The 21,394-nt window shown below is 42.3% G+C and overlaps 3 protein-coding genes across 6 annotated transcripts in view; 1 reads left to right on the top strand and 2 right to left on the bottom strand.

Annotated features, from left to right (window-relative positions):
* Positions 1-420: 420 nt before the first annotated feature.
* On the bottom strand, positions 421-3,936 carry mettl9 (methyltransferase 9, His-X-His N1-histidine). Of its 2 annotated transcripts, XM_085761577.1 has the most exons (6): positions 3,742-3,936; positions 3,375-3,536; positions 2,101-2,291; positions 1,806-2,015; positions 1,058-1,242; positions 421-954 (listed from the first exon to the last, which is right to left on the bottom strand). In XM_085761577.1, exons 2-6 carry the CDS (start codon positions 3,468-3,470, stop codon positions 725-727), a joined length of 912 nt encoding a protein of 303 aa, XP_085617703.1. In that variant the 5' UTR covers positions 3,471-3,536; positions 3,742-3,936; the 3' UTR covers positions 421-724. The 2 variants fall into 2 exon arrangements, with proteins under 2 accessions (XP_085617703.1, XP_085617702.1); XM_085761576.1 differs by lacking the exon at positions 3,742-3,936 and having other exon boundaries at positions 3,375-3,613.
* A 1,097-nt stretch (positions 3,937-5,033) lies between these two features.
* On the bottom strand, positions 5,034-20,320 carry LOC146967589 (protein NLRC3-like). Its single transcript, XM_085762221.1, has 8 exons — positions 20,237-20,320; positions 14,249-14,477; positions 10,656-12,447; positions 9,229-9,402; positions 8,892-9,065; positions 8,188-8,234; positions 7,426-7,968; positions 5,034-5,170 (listed from the first exon to the last, which is right to left on the bottom strand). The coding sequence occupies exons 1-8, from the start codon at positions 20,318-20,320 to the stop codon at positions 5,034-5,036; spliced, it is 3,180 nt and encodes a 1,059-aa protein (XP_085618347.1).
* A 638-nt stretch (positions 20,321-20,958) lies between these two features.
* LOC146967588 (caskin-2-like) overlaps positions 20,959-21,394 on the top strand; it is a 59,423-nt gene continuing 58,987 nt past the window's right edge. For all 3 annotated transcript variants that reach the window (XM_085761004.1, XM_085761003.1, XM_085761002.1), the window contains exon 1: positions 20,959-21,069. The gene's annotated coding sequence lies outside the window, so the exon portion shown is untranslated. The remainder of the gene's footprint in view (positions 21,070-21,394) is intronic.

Genomic DNA, 21,394 nt, shown 5'->3' with positions numbered 1-21,394 from the left:
CCTCTAAAACAACTCAGTCTCGTAACGTTCCATTATTATCTCATAGCGTGGTGATTGTGCAGCTCACAACTTGTCCACGACAGCCTTTTGGAGTTGTTGAGTTGTGTATTTGATGAGTTTGATGAGGAAAACCAAGAAATTCCCTTAGCCTCCATAGCATAGCCCTGAGCAGCCTGCCGCTCCGCTCCTCCATTCTAAAAATAGCTTACACCGACAATTAAAGGTAACGAACCTACTGCTGTGACTATAGCGATTATGGCAATGGGCCAATTTGCCAAAATGTTGAACTATCCCTTTAAGTGTGTGCATACATCTGTTGCTTTGCATTAGACACAAAAATAATTAAGTACAAATTCAACAAAGCTTCAGCTATGTTTTGTTTTTTTCCAGAAGGGTGCATGATTAACAGTAAACACTTCCCACATAAAACAGACTTTATACAACAAACACCTACAACATGGTGATATGTCTGGTTTGATCTTCTGTGGCATTTCAATAGAGGCAAAGTGCCGTCACTTTTTTTTTTTTTTTTGCTTAAAGGATAGAGGTATCACTGTCACACAAGATGGCTGGTAAATGTAGGAATTACAGTACCTGAGCTTCATGCCTGACTCACCGTTTCTAATCGAGTCAGAAATACTGTGTTTTATGGATGAAGCGTATGAAAATTGCACTAAAATCCATCCAAGGTAAAGTTAAGGGTCTCAGTCATTGTGTTTGGTATTCACTGAGCAGACTCCACACTATTGTCTGAAGCCTTGAGAACAAAAACTGCATCATCCAGAACATAGTAATCATTATACATGTCCCCCTCACAGAGGTATGGCAAGCGGGTCACAGCCTCCACCTCAAACCCCACCCTTCGGAAAACCTCATTGGACATGTTGGTCACTTGCTCCTCCCAAGTCTTTCCTTTGACTTTCAGGTGTTCTTTGGGACGCTGCCATTGTCCTCCTACGAGAAAACAGAGTAGTTTAAACCCCGATCCAACAGCAGGTATGTGGAAAAACTCAACTGGATATTTCTATTTAATATGACACAATGAATCCCGACTGACCGACTTCCACGTATGGCTGGAAGGGAAGCACGGCGGCCAGGATGAGCCTCCCTGTGTTGGGAACCAGCGAGCGCTTGATGTCCAGCAGGAGATGTAGAGGATCATCACAGCGATCCAACAGGTTCAGGCAGCTGATCACATCGTACTGGAACCCGGTCTGCTGCCACTCGTCTATATCCAGCACTCTGTTGGGAGAGAGAGGAGCATTTGGTCAGAGGTCAGAGGAGCATTTTGGTCAGAGGTCCAACTTTTGAGTTAAATAAAGGATTTTCACATGGTGATAAGTCACTCTTTAAAAAGAGATAATTAAAATCTACGTATCTGTTTGCAGGTTGTATAACATAAGAAAAAAAGAAACAATAAAAGGCTATTTGAGGGTTTACTGAGAATGTTGGGATTATAGCGGTTATTCATGCACTCATTTTCTTACCCCACATTTCCATTGTTTTCCTTGTTGTTTGTACAACTCTACAACACTCACGTTCGGCTGTTGTATACATGCAGGGTGTTTGTTCATGTGAGTAACTGTTAGACTATCTATGGAATAATTTTCATATTGCCATAAATGAGGAGTCTGTATATAATATCCCCAGTTTCATTTCCCAGGCCTATTTACTCATGACTTCTGGGAAATAGTGCATAATTCTCACAAGATTTTGAATTGGTGCCATAAGCAAAGATCTAATTGGTCCACATGGCTTAAGATTTGAAACAAAGAAACAAAGAAAACACAGAGAGGCTTACTGACTTGTAATTTCTCCTCTGAAGATGCCATTTCATGGGTGCTGACACCTCGGTTGTATAGACTTCTCTGAAATAGTGTCCCATCACCCCAGTGACGCCTCCATCACCAGCTCCGAGGTCCAGCAGTCTCTCAGCCCTCCACTCTGGGCCGACCCGGAGCAGCCGCTGGAACTGCTCCACGGAAAACACAAACATGGATCCACGCCCCAGAAACCTGAGATCGAAAAAGAAAACATTATATAAAGACATACACAACTTATCAGATAGGAGCAGAGGTGAATCTGGAGTGGACCACTGACCCATTGATGGAGGTGCGTGAGACCATGGGGCTGAGGAGTGTTGATACAAAGGAATGGTAGAGCTGGGTGAACATCCAGCTGGACTTCTCCACACTCTGCTTGAGGAAATCCTTGGTGCCTGAGTCCAGGTGGCTCTGGATGAACAGGGGCCGCATTGACTCTCCAAGCAGGTCAGGAGTGCACCTGTACCACTGACAAGAAGGAAGAAAGACTCACAACTCAACAACATTCAAATCTGACAGTGGAACACATGGGTAGAAGCTGGAGACACAATAAGAAAACTGGATCTGCCAAGTTCAGTAGAACAACCATAACCTGCAGACTGATCCAATCACCTGCCTGCATAAATACACTCATTCCTCTCAGCCTTACAGAAACCTGTTCAATGAGTCAAAACATACCCGTACAGCTGCTGTACAGAAACACACAATGAATACATAGATAAGCATCAGCGTGTGCACACCCATACCAAAGCCCACTGCCAGTATTAACGGGTTGAACCTGTATATCTTAGTTATGAAAATGACGGGCACACACTGTGATCTAGCTTACATTGTTATTAATAATCAGTTATGGTAATAATGGCGTTATAAAGCAACGGCATTACTAACAGCGTTACTTTTTCCAGTAATAAATAATCAAAAAAAGTTACCCCTGTTATAACACTGTTACCGTTACTGAGTGAGAATAAAATGTGCTGTTACGTGACTCAAGAAACCCCATCACAAAATAATACCCCTGTTAATAAAAGGGTTAGTTCAACATTTTGGCAAATTCGCCTATTCCCATAATCCCTATAGTCATAGGTTCAAAAGCCTTTATCGGTGCATGTTGTTTTCAGAGCCGCGGGGCAGAGACACAAGCGAACACAATGGAGGTGAATAGTACTACAGGTCCCCTGTCCCTCATCAAACTCATCAAATACACAATCCAACAACTCGAAAACGCTCTCGTGGACAAGTTGTGACCCGCACATTCACCACGCTATGAGATACTCATATATAATCACAACACATGAAGCAAATACTCAGAACTACTTTGAAATCACTCCGGCGGGAGTCAGGGGACCTGTACCATTCACTTCCATTATGTTCGCTGAGCAGCTCGCGTCTCTGCCCCGCGGATCTCAAAACAACATGCACCAATAATTAAAGGTAATGAACCTACTGCTATGACTATAAGGATTATGACAATTTGCCAAAATGTTGAACTATCCCTTTAAAGCTGGTCCAAAGTGTGAGCTAGCTTAACATGTTATAAATAATAATTCCTACCTCCTGTGTCTCGGTGGCGACCGCCTCGCTGTCGCTCACCATGTTGACAAAGAGTGAGCGGACGAGCGGACTGCGGACGTATTTCCCCGTCCACATCCTTCTAATGGAGAGCAGGAAGGCGACGTAGCCCAGCAGCCACGCTACAAAAATCAGTGTCCTCAGCTGTAGGTGACACATAATGGACAAGAAGCCTGAGCAGAGAAGCTTGACAGACAGCGGCTGCACTCTGGACGAAGCCAAACTGACCGGCCGGCGGACACAGTGAGATGTGGTGGTTAATATTAGATGACAGAGAAGGTATCAGCAGCCAATTGTAAAGCAACACGCCGGGACATGTCTCCAGTTCCAAGACAATAAACAAACAAACCTGAGGGTGCGGCGGAGCTAAGACCACAAGCTGCTATTTACTCCTCATCTTAGCCCCCTGAGTCCACTGTGTGGGGATTCAGTCTCAAAGATGCAAGTGTAGTCTGTCACCGCTGTGGTACCTGCCCATTGTCACAACAAACTCATATGATATCCGCATATAAAGCACTTCCTGAGCTACCGCTAAATATGTCCCCCGGCCCCGGAACTTCCGGGGTGTTTTTTTTTTAAAGGCAAAAGATTTTTTTTTTTTTTTTCAATTCTTTATTTTACAGTCAAAAGGCACATGTCATAACTTCCAGAGAATACAGTTTGCAAAGTAGGCTACTGACTGAGTGAAAAATAACAACAAAATAAGAAAAAAAACTATCTTCATATGTTAGCAGTGGAATACTTTGACCATTGTAAATTTACCAGGAGTTCCAGAGGGTCCCAGCCGCTGCCAGCAAAAAAAACAAACAAACATGTTCTAAGGTTTTCAGTGTCTGAGTTACAGAAAGTACAAATATTTAGATCTAAATTAAACCTTTGATGTAAAAAGTCATGACACGGATAAATCTCATTCAACACTTTAAAACGAACTTCTTTAGCCTTTGGAACGGGGTCCTATCTTGATCCTATAACATTTTTGGTATAGCATGTGTTTTGTTTTCAAAGAAACAAAAGGTGGCAGCCCTTTTTTTTCATTGAGCAAAGGGGAATAAGGGCTATAGCAGCATTAATGATAATAAATCAAATGAGGACAAAGTAAGAATATAATTAGAATAGCCTACTATAATTCTTAAAAAATAACATATACATATATTAACATATTCAGTGAAAGATGGGGGTAGAAGGGATTTCCCCCCCTGCAAAAACTCATTAGGATACTGTTTTTGTTGTTTAGTGACTTGAGCAGAGAATTCAGTTCCAGCAGAACATTTCTGTTGTGGATTGAAAAATGTATTTTCATACAGCCCACAGAACAATTAATCACATCATACTACAAATAACAAAAAATGGTTCAACCATGTTCATATATAAGGGTCCCATATGGGATAGTGTATCCATGTCTGTTTTATCTGAAAAGTAGCTGTTTGCTGTTAATACTATGAAAGTATCAAAGCACCTATTCCAGTTGTTACATTATACAGGTAATGCATCAGTGGTGTTAAGTTATGACTACAGTTATGGAGTGGCAGCGCTCCCTTGGGAAACTGTGTGAGGGCTGGTATGAGACTGGATCAGAGTCCAGAGCATCAGGTCATTTATCTGTCTTTTGAGACAGGTTTTGTATCCTCTTCAGTTCCATTGTTACAGCGATGAGTCCTCACAGTCTCTGTCTGGCTCTCTGCTCATCTCTTGGATAATGTCGCTCATGCGCTGCAACAAGGCCAGTTTCTGTCTTTCTGTGTTGTCTCTGTTTTGTTTTTTGGGATGTTTTTGCTGATCTGAGGGGGAGGAGGTGAAGCAGAGGAGCTCTCAGTGGGGGAAGGTGAAGCCCTGCTGTTAAGGTCCTGGGACAGTGCTGTGTTCTCTGGCACGTTGTCACTGCTGTCCTGCTTTGTCTCCAACTCCTCTTTAATAAACTGCTCAGACTGGAACACAGCTTACATGTAAAATGAGAGAAATAACAAAACACAACACAAAACTGAGAACACTTGACATTATGATCAAGACACTTTCACACAGAGGTTGATCTGTGACCCTTTGGTATAAAATGGCAGTACTTTTATAATTTTATCCTGCATTTGTGTTAAATTGAATCTTCTACAGCAGAAAGGCTGGTTTGCAGTATGATGACTGTGATATGTTAAAGAGTTAGCAATTAGATATTTTTGTCACGATACATTATTAATTGCTTTATGGATCCTGAGAATATTTGTTGATATCAGCTAATTTGACTATACAAGATGAGTTTGTGGTGTTGAGGACAAGGAAGGCACTCCTGTACAGAGACTCGAGGTACTGTAAGGTGTCAGCAGCGGGAATCGAGGTGAGAACAGGCAGGAAATGGAAAGCAGGTAAGGCACTTGAAGTGGTGGAGTCTCGGCTGAGGCAGAGGGAGCTTGTGGGGAATGTGGCCAGAGGCTATGCAGGTCTCGATTATTTCCCAAGTACTGTACCAAGTTTACAAAACCACAGACAAAGAGAGGAATCTTCTTCTCCAGGAGGAGGTTCGAGCAGGTGTGGAAGAAGAAAGAGCAAGCAGGATGGTGGGACTAATAAGACAGCAAGGAGCATGGACAAAGTTGGAATATGTACAGCAGCAATAACATCCTCCAAGCAGACTACAACAGAGTCCATTTCCTAATTCAGACTGTCTAAATCTCCACGTCTGGGGCAAGATCGAAAAAACCATCATGTGCTCTGGAAGAGGATCTCTCGAGCACATCATCAGCAGGGATGGATCACCCACTGTGAGCCTATCAAGGTGGGATGTTGGGGGCTTTGCAGGCCATTCTCTTTGCAAGAGGGCAATAAAATCAACCATTGAGGCTGCACAGAGAACCACTAGATAGAGTGGTCAACTGCTGCTGGGATGCAAGCCAGGGACTGATCACAAAAATGGAGTGATTTAAATGTTTATGGAGTGTAAAAAGAAACTTTGTATTCATCTAAATGTGTTTAACTCATTTACAGTTCATGGAAATGTGCACTGGGAAGCATAAACAGTTCATATTAAAGCAGAAGTAAGCGGAATGTTTGTGTTAATTTAAGTCTTAAATAGTTATATCTTCCGACAGCAATCACTTACATAGAGTGTTTGGTCCGAAACACGGGTCTGTCAGTCACTCTGCTCTGCATAAGCCGAGGAGAAAACTTTCCTTGTATCCTACAACCTTTATCCAATGAGGAGAGAGAACGGCATAAAGGGGCAGTCCTCTCTGTGTGTGCAGCCAAGGGATGCGCGTGAATGTGGTGACGTAGGGACGAGGGTAGGGACTGCTAACTCCATCTGCTGACAAGAAGTTAGCCAAAACGACTGGATCGCTTACTTCTGCTTTAAAGTGCTTACAATTATTTTTGTTTGAGTTGGTTTATTGTACAAGGTATCATGAGGCTTATTCAATTTTTAAAATGTTATATTATGAAATGTTCATAATTAAAGATAATTTTAATTTGAAAAGGAGGGAGTCCAAACAGACCTTTATTTGTCTTTTACACACAAACATTACAAAAACAAAACATTGCACCTCTTTTACATTAAGTCCAGATTCACATCAATGTTGGTTAAAAAGGAGAAGTTTCATCCTTTCAGTTGTGTTCAGTTTCCACTGTCTCAGATCTTATTCTCAGCAAGTAGGTTTTAAAAAGCTCACTGCTGCAAAGCAACTTTAGTTTTGTTACTGGGCGACATCTAGTGCCACAGAGGAGCAGTGTTTGATTCCTGTGTGAAACCTGCAGTTTTTGTTGTTTTGTTAATCTAAGAGCAAATTCACACGTTATTATTGTCTTTTCCTGACTACAGAGACAATGGTGATGCTGTCTATTCAGTTGTGTGTTTTTTATGGGGACATTGACAAGCCAACTTGGATTATTCAATTCTGAATATACAACAGGAAGATTATCATTCGTATAAATGTTTATTCTATGAAAAACAACAAGTCTTAAAAATATTGATTCTGATGTTATCAGAGGAATGAATGTTTAGTGTATGAGTCTGAGACAGACCTGCTTCACAGCGCAGAGAGTGTGTGTGTACGTGCGTGTGTGTGTGTGAAATACGGAGGAAACAGAGACACTGAGGAACCAGAACTCATCCAGAACCCAGGATACAGAGGTTCAGGGAATGTGGTGTTGAAGGTGTAGAGGTGGTTCAGACTGTCAGAGGAGACACTGTAGAAGGACAGAGTGCCAGCAAAAAAGTCCACATACACTGCTACTCTGTTTGAGACAGAGGAGGAGATGAATGTTTCTCTGTTGTTGTGATAAACACAGAAGCTACGATCAGAACAGTTCAAACCCCAGGACTGATCGTTTGCTCCAAACCAACAGTCTTCACTGTTTCCTTTCCTTCTGATTCCTCTGTAACTCACTGATACATAAACCAGTCCTCTCCACTCGACCTCCCAGTAACAGCGACCAGTCAGACCGGTTCTACACAGCAGCTGTTGCCAGTGGTCAAATCTGTCTGGATGCTCAGGATATAACTGATCCTCTCTCACACATTTCACCGTCCTGTTGTTGTCAGACAGTTTGAGGAGTTTGTTCACTGTGTTCATGTCCAGTTCCAGTTCACAGGCGTCTGATGGAAGGAACAAGACACAACACAACTGCAGTTTATTATCTGTTCATTTATCAACAACTTCACTGACAATTACAGGAAGTGAAAAATTGAATAATTGTAATGAAAAGATAATTCTAACATTAATTCTAACGTCAATCAGTCAAGCAAAAAAAAAAAAAAAAAGTAGTGTAACATGTGCTCCTGTGTTCTCATGAATCAAACTTCAAACACACTCACACTTCTGCACTCCAGGTCTAAGTCTCTGAGGTCCACAATGGTCCACCCTGGAGGAGGAAACAAAGTCAGGATCAGCTTCATCCACCTTCACTAATCCAGCATGAAACATGGAGCAGAGTTCCTCAGTTAGTCAGAGAGACAGAGACTCGGGGCCTGTCCCATTTCTCCACACTTGCGCGTGCTTGGTTACACACACACACACACACACACATACACTTTGTAGTGCCTATAGTGTACAAGTGGCAAAAGCACACAGGGATATGTGAACATGACATGTGTTGAGTGGAGTAAGTCTGTGCTTAGAGACATGATGGAGTTCACGGGAGGAACTCCATCATGACAGAACAGTGCAGAAATCGGCAGCAACAGTTTTGAATAAACACCCTGCTGCTGTATCACAGTCTCATCTTCTCCAAAAGTGTCTCTATGCACAAAAAACAAATGTTGAATCTTGTGGAAGCCCAGCTCCCCAAGTAAAAAACAAACAAACACAAGATTGAATTAGCTTGAAGAAAAATATTCACATAACAAGCCATATTCAAACATGGCTTGTGTCTCCTGATAATGGCAGAAGGGCATTGTGGGATTAAACTGAGCACATGAACGCGCACGTCATGTGCCCAAGTGTTTAGGTGTGATCAAGTGCACATAATGGGACAGGGCCACAGTGTGAGAGCTGCTGTTGTCTCACCATCTCATCATACCTGAGAGTGTCCAGTCTCCAGTGTGGATCCTCCAGTCCAGCAGACAGCAGCTTCACTCCTGAGTCCCCTGGATGATTGTAGCTCAGGTCCAGCTCTCTCAGATGGGAGGGGTTGGAGCTCAGAGCTGAGGCCAGAGAAGAACAGCCTTGCTCTGTGACCAGACAACCTGACAGACTGAATACACGCACGCACGCACGCACGCACGCACGCACACACACACAGTTTTAATTATTGTGTCTACAGCTGTTTATATTGGCAACAATGTCCCAATTCTGAAAACTTTTCCAGTTTATTATTTCACCTCATTCAATGCAAGAAACCACAAACTGCTACTAACCTGAGAGTTTCCAGTTCACAGTGTGGACTCTCCAGTCCAAAAGACAGCAGCTGCACTCCTGAATCCTGCAGGTCGTTGTTACTCAGGTCAAGTTCTCTCAGACTAGAGGATTGGGAGCTGAGGACTGAGGACAGAGCTTCACAACTTGTGCTTGAGAGTTTACAGTCACTCAATCTGTGGAAGAATTACAAGCAAACATTATTGGAAATTAAAATTATATTAATTTTGGTTAATTTAAAATGATTCAATTGCATCAGTGGTCATGAAAACATTATTCATTGTTCCCATTGTACACATTGATTCAGGAAGTGGCCACAAGGGAAGAAAAAAGAAGAAGAAGAAAAAGGATAATTACTAATTGATACAGTGAGTTTTGAAATGTGTAAATTTACAGAAGATTAGGGTCAGCGCTGACGTTTTATTTAGCCTTTTTATAATTCTGTCTTTAATCTCAAAATACTATTCCTACTCTCCTCTTTTTTATTGTCCTTTATCTTCTACATAACATTTGTCTAATTTTAATCGTCAACCTGTCTTTTACACTTTCATTTCAGTGTGGTTTCGGCTCAGGGTATGTTTATTGCTTTTCTGGAGATGAGGCTGAATAAATAATCACACATAACTACATATGATTTTTATTTGTCTTCTCTTGTGATACTAATGGTTTTCTCCTGTGATTGCCTCAAGTGTCTCACCTGTGATTAACCCACATGTGTGTATTGGAAACCGCCTACTACATACTCAGTCAGTATGTACTGCATACTACATAATAAATGTGCGATTTAGTATGACATTCCAGCAGACCGATGCAGTTCACATTGTAGTATACAAGTATCCCAGAATGCATTCCGTTCCAACCGATAGTGATAGCGGTAAAGCAGGCTAAAATTGGTTTAAATTTCTGCTGTATCACTGTTATATGTCACTTTATTAAGTTTAAATATTTTTTCATGGGAGAAAGTAACCACTTAGGTCCCAATATGTGGTCAGTTTATCCAAGTTATGCTTTTTTGGAAATTTGCTCTGACACTTTCGGAGCTGTGAAGAGCCTCCAATGGGACTAGTTGTTGGCCAAATCACTAATTTTCGTTCTCATTTTTCATTTTCATCACCCTCATCAACCCCTCTTCCAGAAAACAACATTTCACTAACCTGTAACATTCCAGTTTACAGTGTGGACTCTTCAGTCCAATACACAGCAACTGCACTCCTGAATCCTGCAGGTTGTTGTTGCTCAGGTCCAGTTTTCTCAGACTAGAGGACTTGGGGCTGAGGACTGAGGACAGAGCTTCACAGCTTCTCTCTGAGAGGTTACAGCAACTAAGTCTGAAGATGAAGCCACAAAACAAAAGCAATTTTCTAACAGTTAGAGAAAAAAAACTTTGTTTTGACAAACACAACACAGTTAATCAAGATGGAGCACATACAGAGCGTTGTTGGAGGCCTTGACCACTGGCAGCAGCCTCAGAAGAGCCTCCTCTGAAGCAGAGTATTTCTTCAGGTCAAACACATCCAGATCTTCTTCTGATGACAGTAATATGAAGCCCAGAGCTGACCACTGAGCAGGAGACAGTTTAACTGTGGAGAGACATCCTGATCTCAGGTACTGTTGGATCTCCTCTACTAGAGAACAATCATTCAGTTCATTCAGACAGTGGAACAGGTTGATGCTTTTCTCTGGAGACAGATTCTTATTGACCTTTTTCTTGATGTACTGGACTGTTTTCCGATTGGTCTGTAAGTTTCTTCCAGTGTGTAATATTAGACCTTGTAGAAGAGCCTGATTGGTCTCCTGTGAAAAACCCAGGAGGAAGCGGAGGAACAAGTCCAGGTGTCCATTTGGACTATGTAAGGCCTCATCCACAGCGCTCTGGTAGAAGAGTGTTGGTTCAGGTTTGTCTTTGAACAGTTTCAACATTCGGGATGCTATTTGTCCTGTTGACAACAGATTAACTCCAGAGTTGATGAAGGTCAGATGGACATGAAGAGCAGCCAGAAACTCCTGAACACTGAGATGGACGAAGCAGAACACCTTGTCCTGGTACAGGCCGCTCTCCTCTTTAAAGATCTGTGTGAACACTCCTGAGTACACTGAGGCTGCTCTGATATCAATGCCACACTCTGTCAGGTCTGATTCATAGAAGATCAGGTTTCCTTTCTGCAGCTGCTCAAACGCCAGTTTTCCCAGAGATTCAATCATCTTCCTGCTCTCTGGATCTGTTTCAGCTCCTCCATCATACTTGACCTTCTTCACTTTGGACTGAACCACCAGGAAGTGGATATACATCTCAGTCAGGGTCTTGGGCAGCTCTCCTCCCTCTCTGGTCTTCAACAGCTCCTCCAGAACTGTAGCAGTGATCCAGCAGAAGACTGGGATGTGGCACATGATGTGGAGGCTTCGTGATGTCTTGATGTGGGAGATGATCTCTCTGTCCTGCTCCTCATCTCTGAACCTCTTCCTGAAGTACTCCTCCTTCTGTGGGTCAGTGAACCCTCTGACCTCTGTCACCATGTCAACACACTCAGGAGGGATCTGATTGGCTGCTGCAGGTCTTGTGGTTATCCAGAGGCGAGCAGAGGGAAGCAGTTTCCCCCTGATGAGGTTGGCCAGCAGCACGTCCACTGAGGTGGACTCTGTCACATCAGTCAGGATCTCAGTGTTGTGGAAGTCCAGAGGAAGTCGACACTCGTCCAGACCGTCAAAGATGAAGACGACCTGGAACTGATCAAAGCTGCAGATTCCTGCTTCTTTGGTTTCAGAGAAGAAGTGATGAACAAGTTCCACCAAGCTGAACCTTTTCTCTTTCAGCACATTAAGCTCTCTGAACGTGAATGGAAATGTGAAGTGTATGTCCTGGTTGTCTTTGTCTTCAGCCCAGTCCAGAGTGAACTTCTGTGTTAAGACTGTTTTCCCAATGCCAGCCACTCCCTTCGTCATCACTGTTCTGATTGGTCGGTCTCTTCCAGGTGAGGCTTTAAAGATGTCTTCTTGTCTGATGGTTGTTTCTGGTCTGTCTGGTTTCCTAAACACTGTTTCAATCTGTCTGACCTCATGTTCATCATTGACCTCTCCAGTACCTCCCTCTGTGATGTAGAGCTCTGTGTAGATCTGATTCAGAAGAGTTGGGTTTCCTGCTTTAGAGATCCCCTCAAACACACACTGGAACTTCTTCTTCATCTTAGATTTGAGTTTATGTTGACAAACTGTGGCGCGACTTTCTAAAATAACAAATAAGATCAGTTAATACAAGATGTGGAGAAGGTGCATGTCCTCTGGTTTTAAAGGTGCTCAGCTACACATAAAGATAGTTAGAGAGTCCCAGGGAGGGAATAGCGGCACACTTTAAAGTTTCAGTTGGTAACAATTATTCAGTCATATTTGCTGGAACTGTCACTATATTCTGATAGTCAGACATTAAATGGGTAATTAAGGACAAAATCCAACTCCTCTGGCTCCACCTACAGCCTGCAATCGTTATTTGCCAAAGTCCACCACGACAGAAGTTTCTCCACCAGTCAGGTAGAGGGAGCAGGAGGAGCAGCCAATCGCCGCTCTTAGACGACGTAGTAAGCTGTCGAAAGTGACTGTAAAGTCCGCGACTTGGTCGGAAATTTAAAGACGATACTGCGTCAGGTCCCTCTTTTTACCACTGTCACCCCCCCTCCCTCCACACATGTAGACACAAGAAGAGTGTGTTAATGGTGAGAGAGAGGTGAATTGTTTTGGAGTCTCTGGTTGCTATACATATGGTAGCCTAGCCTCGTAAACCAGCCTCTCGCGGAAATGCATTTCATTTCATTTCTCGGGAGAGTCTGGCCCATAGACTGTAAAAAGAATGGACGTAGCGTCCGTGACGTCACCCATTGGTTTGGAGGAGTCTGTTTTGTGCCGCTACTACGGGGGTTTGAACCGCGCCATGTTGGATTCTACTTGCCATATTTGGAGCGGTGCGGCCGTTGGCCGGCCGAGAGCCCGCCCACTGGCCTCGTAGCAGCGGTCGCCGGACCTGTCACTCAACGGTTCTGCGCCCTAATTGGCCAGAACTTTAAACCTAATAATAGTAAAATGGTAGAGTTTAAAAAAAATTCACCCCCCTCAGAGTGTGTGCGGGGGTGGAAACTATCGATTGAGACCAAAAAAATAAAATGTACCAGGCTGTAAATATGTTTTTTTAAGCTGTAAAATCGGCTATTTTAACATGGGGCTCAACTGGAGTTGCTCCCTTCTGGAGCCAGCCCCCAGCGACAGCCCAGGGGATTGCAGCTTTTTGAACGCGGAAGTGAGCTTCACTTCTCAGACCGACAACTGCCCCCTTGGTCTGGCCTCATCCCCGCTCTTCGTGTTTGGGGTGGGCGGCAGCAGGGCGGTCCCTGATTGGCCAACGTGCTGTGTCAATCACAGCGGGCGGCGCTGATTGGCTCGGCCTTCTGAGGGTTTCAGTCCAAACGCTTAGAATGGGGATGAGGCCAGACTCTCCCTCAGAATGAAATGAAATGCACTTCCGTGAGAGGCTGGTTTACGAGGCTAATGGTAGCCTACATCTTCTGTGGGTGTGTTTATGGCTGCTTTGTGTGTGGGTGCCTACGCGTGTGGGTCTATCATGTGTGTGGGGGGCACTTAGCAGAGGTTCATAAAGGGATCTGACAGCTGACAGTGTATTGTTTTGAAATTTCCGACCAAGTCGCAGAGTTTACTTTCACTTTCGTCAACTTACCAACTGAAGTTTTTTTTTTTGAAGGTGTAGAGGTGGATCAAAAGGCCTTCTCCAGAACATATGATATGTTGTGAGGAAGGCCTCATTAAATCTGATAAAGACCTGAGCCTAAGTCTATTAGTAGGAGTATGCCACTATTCCCTCCCTGGGACTCTCTAAAGATCAATTAGCCTAATACATTTCAAAGTTGACATTTACACAATACCCTTTCCCTAAAGAATGTGTATATTAACATATTTCCCTCCATCTTGCTTGTAAATGTTTATTTTCTCCATCATGTCGAACTCTCAGAGAAATCCTCTTACTGCTCTGCAGACAGTCAGCCAGCTCCTCCTGCTTCATTCTCCTCAGGAAATTCGCTGTGATCTTCAGAAATGCCTCTCTGCTGCTCCTCCTCTGCTCTTCATCATCACCATCCAACATCTCCTCATCCTTCTTCTGAGTCTCTAAGCATTCTGGGTAATCTGGCGTCAGGAGCCTCTGGACTCTCTTTAGTTCACTCTTCACAAAAACGATAATGTTTTCCTCCAGCAGCTGGAACAGATGATAAACTGAACATTTCATTTCAAGACAGAATGTGATTGATAATGTGTCAGACTAAAGGCATGCTGGTCTAACCAGAGCAACATGGAGACAGTTTGGACCTGAAGTGAAATTCAATATTTAATCTACAGTTTGGTTGTACAGACCATAAATATGGAGTCCAGGTCTGGTTGATGCTGCTGTGCAGACCAATCACTATAGACCGCTGAGATCTTCTGCTGAATTCTGTGAAGATAATACCAACTTTAAGGAAAATGAATGCCTCTGACCTTACACAACTTATTACAGATGACAAATCAGATAAAATACCTTTACTATAGAACACATTTTTACATCCATTCTTTTGGTCTCCTGAGATGATGTGCCTCTTCAGTATCAATCTTTCTGTCTCTCTCTCCCTCTCCTGCATTTCTCACTGTTTTTCAAATTTTTGTCTTTCTCTTTGGTTCACAGTGACGTCACTATCCTCCATTATGTATCTTTTATTGTTTGTCAGTGGGGGGGAGCAGAGACCTTACTGCATCTATTTCCATTTGTACCTCATATAACCCCACTTCAAAAAAGCTGAACTATCCCTTTAAAGTCCTGCGTGTCATTCCCCCTCTCTCTGCCTACCATTTCCTGTCTCTCTCTGAACTATCTGTCCAATAAAGGTAAAAAAGCCTAGCCTCGTAAACCAGCCTCTCACGGAAATGCATTTCATTTCATTTCAACGGAGAGTCTGGCCTCATCCCCCCTGTAAGCGTTTGGGGTGGGCGGGAGCTGGGCGGGAGTAGTAGCATTGACAGACAACCCCATTTAGCCAATCAGCAAGTTGGTGTAGTGACGGGGCTTTGCACCAGTCGGTCCCTGATTGGCCAACGTGCTGTGTCAATCACAGCGGCGACGCTGATTGGCTCGGCCTTCTGAGGGTTTCAGGCCAAACGCTTAGAATGGGGATGAGGCCAGACTCTCCTGAGAAATGAAATGAAATGCATTTCCGCGAAAGGCTGGTTTACGAGGCTAAAAAAAGCCCCCCCCCCCAAAAAAAAAATATACAGTATATATATAAAAAAAATAATGTTTGTAAACTCATTTCATGAAAAATGGTTAATAGGATTAATTCCGGATCGCACCAGCTGAAACTGCACTCTGTAACTTTCCTGTGCGGGTAGGAACACAGCGACCACTGTGGAGGTCTTTCTATCACACATACGGTAATTAGATTGATTAAGCAGACAGTTAGGTGTTACTATCCCTTGAAAGCCCTACCAAGGACCACCCCACTTCTCCATAGGGTGCTCCAGCAAGGGCATAGATTCTTACCTTCCATCAGGTCGTTCACCTTTAAAGTCAACATTGTGAAATAAAGACCTGTCACTCTTCAGAGATACACAGCTGGGTTCAGGTGGTTCTGCTCTCTGCTGGTGCATACTGATAAAAACAAACCAATGACAAATTAAAAGCAGTTTGTACATAATATTCCTGGCATGGCATCAGTCACAAGTTATTTAAGAGCACATGGTAAGGACATTTAGAGACTCTTGATGTCACACACCACTATCCTGTTACTATCCCTTGAGAGAGCCCTATCCAGGACCAGCCCACTTCTCCATAGGGTGCTCCAGGGTATAGATTCTTACCTTCCATCAGGTCGATCACCTTTAAAGTCAACATCATGAAATAAAGACCTGTCACTCTTCAGGGATACCCAGCTGGGTTCAGGTGGTTCTGCTCTCTGCTGGTGCATCCTGATAAAAACAAACCAATGACAAACAAGTTACATGGTAAGGACATTCAGAGACTGATGTCACACATCACAATTAAATTATCCCATGAAGGAAACTGAGACTAAGGATCCTCATTCTATGCCACTATTATGAGCGGAAAATAACAACAACCCATTCTATGTAGAACCCCCCAGATCTGTAATATGAACCAAAAATTGATGCACAAGACTGCGTTTTGCCTGGGATAAAGGCAGGGTGGACTTGGTTTATGCGCCTGCCTTTATACTGGTCATTCTAAGTGAATATGTTACAAAGACCTTACGTACCAACTTGTGTTAGTGCCCACAAAATGTAGTTGTTTTAATCTTAAAATCTGTCCTATTATATCCAGAAACCGCTGTGTTATTCCAACATGGAGCTCGAAAATATAGGGAAGCAAATACTAAATCAGTTTGTTTTTTCATCAGACACAGAGATTCCTTTGAAAAGGAAAGGATTCCAGTAAAGACAAGTCTGTGCAAGATGTGATACAGAGATTGCTCCCTAAAAGAACCTGCATGTCTATACTGATCATCAGGTTCTCAGGTTCAGATGCTTTTATGAACCACCAACATGGATGTAAATGCTTTTTACTGTATTTTGGAGAAAGGTACGAATGTAAAGAAAGGTATAGGCTACAGTATATATATCAACAACCTGAATAATTATATTTGCAAGCATTATCCACCATCAAGAAACAATGTTAAACTTTGAGACACTCTCCACCTTCATGTGTTGAGGAAACATTTGTAGAAAAGCATATGCTCATTGTACCCCATGGGTCCTTCTGTGTGTGAGATGAAGCTATCCCCATAACTCAAGCAAAAGACTAAGAGACTAAGTCTGAAAAAAGAGAATTGTCAAAACCGGTCTAACTTGTGGTATACAGTTTGCCAGGGGAATACCAGATCAGGTGCTGTTGTTCTCCCATCTGTCCACCAGACATCTACTGGAGTGTCAGCTCAGAAGAAATAAATTCAAATGTGGCGCGACAATGTAGACATATAAGTCTCACTGATGAAATGCAAGACAACACAGAAACAACAATGGCCTGATTGGTAACTTGAGGTCATTCCAATGTGTGGAATAAGGCTAGACAGAGATGTAAGAACAAGGCACAAAACTATTTAGAGAGAAAGAGTAGACAATGCAAAACAAGGCATGAGTTATTTCTGTTTTCTTGCTGAGTGAAGAAAGAAATCTAAAAAACCACAGACAACCACAGCCGTCCACTGCCTTATCTTTAAATGCTTTGCTCAAGATGAAGTTAGTGGCTGCTGCTGTTAAACAAGAAGAATTTGATAGGATAAATACCTTTCAAACCAAAAAGCTGATCACAGTTGGAACTCTGCCTCTGTTTAAAATCTCATCCCTCATTTTCTGTACTTTATGTCCTGACTTCCAACCACAGGAAAAAAACACAAAACAAAATCCAGACTCAACAGGTGTGTCTCCATCATTACCAGGGTATTTCCAAACCAAATCCACAATTCATCAAATCGACAAGGAGCCTTAAGTTTCCAAAGACCAAGTGCAAACACTTGGGCAAAGCTCTAACAACACCAGAATCATATCAGGTTTCAATCAGACCACAATTCATGAATTTCCTTTTGGGAATTTATAAAGTAATTCGTATTGTATTGTATTTGTTGAAGTTAATGACAATAATTTGAGAACCATTTGCATTTGTTTTAGGATTCAAGAGAAAAAATGTTTTGCAAAATTTGACCTGTTCAGCATCAAAAAACTCTAACGCGCAATTAAACAGTGAGACAACAAAATGTGACCAAATTGATCCTGTTCATGAGATATTTGAAGATTCTCACCTGATCAACTTTATTCAGGCTGACATTCAGACACTTTCCACCTTTACGCTTAGAGACAGAGCTGCTCGTTCCCCTTCATCAGTTCTGCTGCCTGTGCGACCTGAGCAGAGGAGTCACATCCTCATAGCTCATAGTCAAAGCATAAAATAAACAGGGTGTGTTGCCTGAACCTGTCAAACCTTACTTACTTACCTCTGGCAGAAACGGCCTGTGCCAAAAGACATAAGGTAGTTCCAGTATTTGTCCACGAGATGGTACAAATACACATTTACAGTAATATGCAGCTGAACAGAGAAAGAGGTCATGAGGAAGTTTGTGTTGGAGCGGGCTGGGGCTGAAGAACAAGCAGGCTGGGTCCGCAGGGTTACAGGATTAATTGAAAATTCTTCAAACATTGTTTAAGACCAGGTTTATAGCTATCAAGTGTTTGTAAATGTACATTTAGTTTGATCAGTTTGGACACATGTTTGCTTTTACATCTGGCTTTGTCTCTTTTCCTTTTATTAAGGGTTTTATGTCCCAAACTGATCAGGAGAAGCTGATTCACGCTTTTATCTCCAGTAGACTAGACTACTGTAACGGTCTTCTGACTGGTCTCCCCCCAAAAAAGCATCAAACAGCTGCAGCTCATTCAGAACGCTGCAGCTCGAGTTTTAACCAGAACAAAGAGATCAGATCACATCACCCCAGTTCTTAAGACCTTACATTGGCTCCCAGTCAGCTACAGAATAGATTTTAAAGTTCTGCTCCTGGTTTACAAATCACTGAATGGTTTAGGTCCAGAATACATGAATGACATGTTAGTAGAGTATAAACCCAGTAGAGCTCTGAGATCTACTGACTCAGGTCAGATAGTGGAGCTCAGAGTTCAGACCAGACATGGTGAAGCAGCATTTAGCTGTGATGCTGCACACAAGTGGAACAAACTACCAGCAGAACTGAAATCAGCCCCAACTGTAAGCACTTTTAAATCCAGGTTAAAAACATTTCTCTTTTCACGTGCTTATAGCTGAGAACTTAAAACTTTATCTATTTTCTTTTATTTTACTTTTATTTGCTCTTGCTTTTAACTCTGTTTTCAGTGTTTTGTTTGTTTTTATTCTGTCTTGTGCTTCTTTTTTAAAAATGTTTTGTCTTTATGTAAAGCACATTGAGTTGCCTTGGTATGAAATGCGCTATATAAATAAAGATGCCTTGCCTTGCCTTGCTTTACTGCAGTAGGCTATCTGTAATGGAAGAGTAGCCTATAGCCTACTTTGGAAAACAGATTTATTTAATACTATAATCTGGCCATTTATTTATATTCATATAAGCACTGTTAACAAAGCTGCTAAGAGCTTTGAGATTAATCGTTTTGTAATCTCTTTATACGCAGGGATTAAGAGTATGGGTATAAATTAGCTGTTGAGATTAGAAAAATATGTTAACTGATTATTTTTGATTATCTCCATAGAGAACTGCTTAAATTGTGACATCTGTGATTCTGATGTGCTTGTGGGTATAACTCTTCATTGGTGACCTTGTGAATAAAATGTTTTCTACTGTTGCAGGTTTTCAGAAGGAAACTCGGGGTGATAACATGTCAAGAAGAGCGTACAAAAGAATTCTATGAATAATAGAACACATGCTTTCTCAACTTCCTCCATGAAAAACCTAACAACATAAGTTTCCTGGGGACTTTTCCTGAAATAACCCTTTCAAAGTGACTCTTTCATGTCAAAGAAGTTTATTTCTGCAGGGTACTGTCAAATAGGCCTACTGCTGCCTGTTTTCTTTGTTTTTCTAAGAGCCTTGTTTTTCATTTGTTTATCTTAATTATTGAGGATGTCAAAACTGAAAACTCAGAATCCACTCAGCTGCTGCAGGCTATGGTGGGAACATTATATTTTTGTTTTTAGCTTGACAACATGTTGAGATAGAGTTCTATTTATTGTCATACACGTCATATTCGAATAAAAATGAAGTTTTAAAATGAAGCAGAATAAAAAAATAATTTCCTTTGAGCCCTGATCATGAGTCTAATCCAGATGAAAGGTTTTCAAAAAAAACAAAAAAAACTGCAGCCTGAGTTGTTTTCCTCTGTCTATTTCATATCCATTTTCTACAAAGAAAGACATTCATTTGACGTTGATACACAATACTGATTTCTAACCAGCAGATGTCACCACAGCACAACCAGTCTGTCCTCCCTGATGTCTCCTGGGGGTCCCTGATTGGGCTCCGTGGGGGTCCAGTGCGGGTAGACGATCCACAGTTTCATTTCGCTTAATGTTGGATCGACGTTGCCTAAATAATGCATGAGGGTATTAAAAGTTTCATTCTCACAGCGATCACCCAGGCAGGTAAATTCAATTGCAGAAGAGAAAAAAAAAACTTCATGTGAATCCCTGAGGGGTAATTTCGACAAAGAGAGACAGTATAAATAGGATTAATCTATGTCTGTTCTAAGTGAAGAACCCTGACAATAACACAGCATTTTTATATTAGTTGATTTTATTTTATTAATGACTTTTTCCTCTTGATAGCTGGACTTGCGTTGCACTCATCTGTTGGATCTATGCTATTTACTCTGCAGCAAAGACTCTGTAAAGCTAGTCGGGTTTAAGGAGGATCACAGACACAATATTAGCAGAAGTTATGTAATTTTGCTGTCAAAATAAAAACTTAAATACACGGCGGCAAAAGCCACAAAAAGGAAATCACTGAGTAGTTACAGAAATTCACAGCGAAAATATTCGGTTTACGAATAATTCGCTTATGCTCAGTAGCAAATTATTCACCGAACACGTAAAAAGACAGAAAAATGACAAACAACGTTGCACTATCTCCCGGCACGATACTGAAGTGAGTTTTATTTTGACAGTTCTCACCGGAAGTACCGTGTAGTGGTGCTGTTACCTTGATGCCGCCTCGTCGCCTCGCGCTGCCCGGCGCTCTTCCCTCAGTAACTCCGCAGTAAATTTGCCTGTCACCACCAGGTCGCCACCTGTCCTGCACCGACTACAACAGGTGAGCCCGCGCATCTCTTTATTTACCTTTTTGTCCAGACAAAAGTAATTTAAATGACCTCGAGGCTCGAGTTAAACAAATGTTTACTGGTTACAAAAAGAAAGAAGGACGTGTGTTTTGGACGGGCTGTCTAACACCTTGACAGTTGAGACTTGACAAGTTGTTAGCTAACGAGGAGAGGGAGAGACACGGACGAAGTAGACGGTGAACATGGCGGCGGACGAACTTTAACTAATGTGTCCAAAAAAGAAATTGTGATAAAAAGTCAGCGGTGTCTGCCGGAGTTTAAAACGCTCCGTCCTCACATGGAGGTGCCGCCGGGTGT

The sequence above is a fragment of the Trachurus japonicus genome, chromosome 19 (assembly GCF_045865225.1).
Source record: "Trachurus japonicus isolate A0001 chromosome 19, Traja_1.0".
NCBI classification, from domain to species: Eukaryota; Metazoa; Chordata; class Actinopteri; order Carangiformes; family Carangidae; genus Trachurus; species Trachurus japonicus.
Note: the sequence above shows the minus strand (reverse complement) of the source record. Positions and strands in the feature narration are given on the sequence as shown.

Excerpts from the sequence above, each read along its gene's own strand:
- mettl9 (XM_085761576.1), bottom strand. The coding sequence starts at position 3,551 with ATGTGTCACCTACAGCTGAGGACACTGATTTTTGTAGCGTGGCTGCTG. Across the intron at positions 1,243-1,805 it reads CTTCAGAGGAGAAATTACAA|AGTGCTGGATATAGACGAGT; the intron begins GTCAGTAAGCCT and ends CTCTCCCAACAG. Across the intron at positions 955-1,057 it reads CCAGCCATACGTGGAAGTCG|GAGGACAATGGCAGCGTCCC; the intron begins GTCAGTCGGGAT and ends GTTTTCTCGTAG.
- LOC146967589 (XM_085762221.1), bottom strand. The coding sequence starts at position 20,320 with ATGAAACTGTGGATCGTCTACCCGCACTGGACCCCCACGGAGCCCAAT. Across the intron at positions 12,448-14,248 it reads GGCTGACTGTCTGCAGAGCA|AAAGTCGCGCCACAGTTTGT; the intron begins GTAAGAGGATTT and ends TTGTTATTTTAG. Across the intron at positions 9,403-10,655 it reads AAGGCCTCCAACAACGCTCT|ATTGAGTGACTGTAAACTCT; the intron begins GTATGTGCTCCA and ends ATTCTTCCACAG.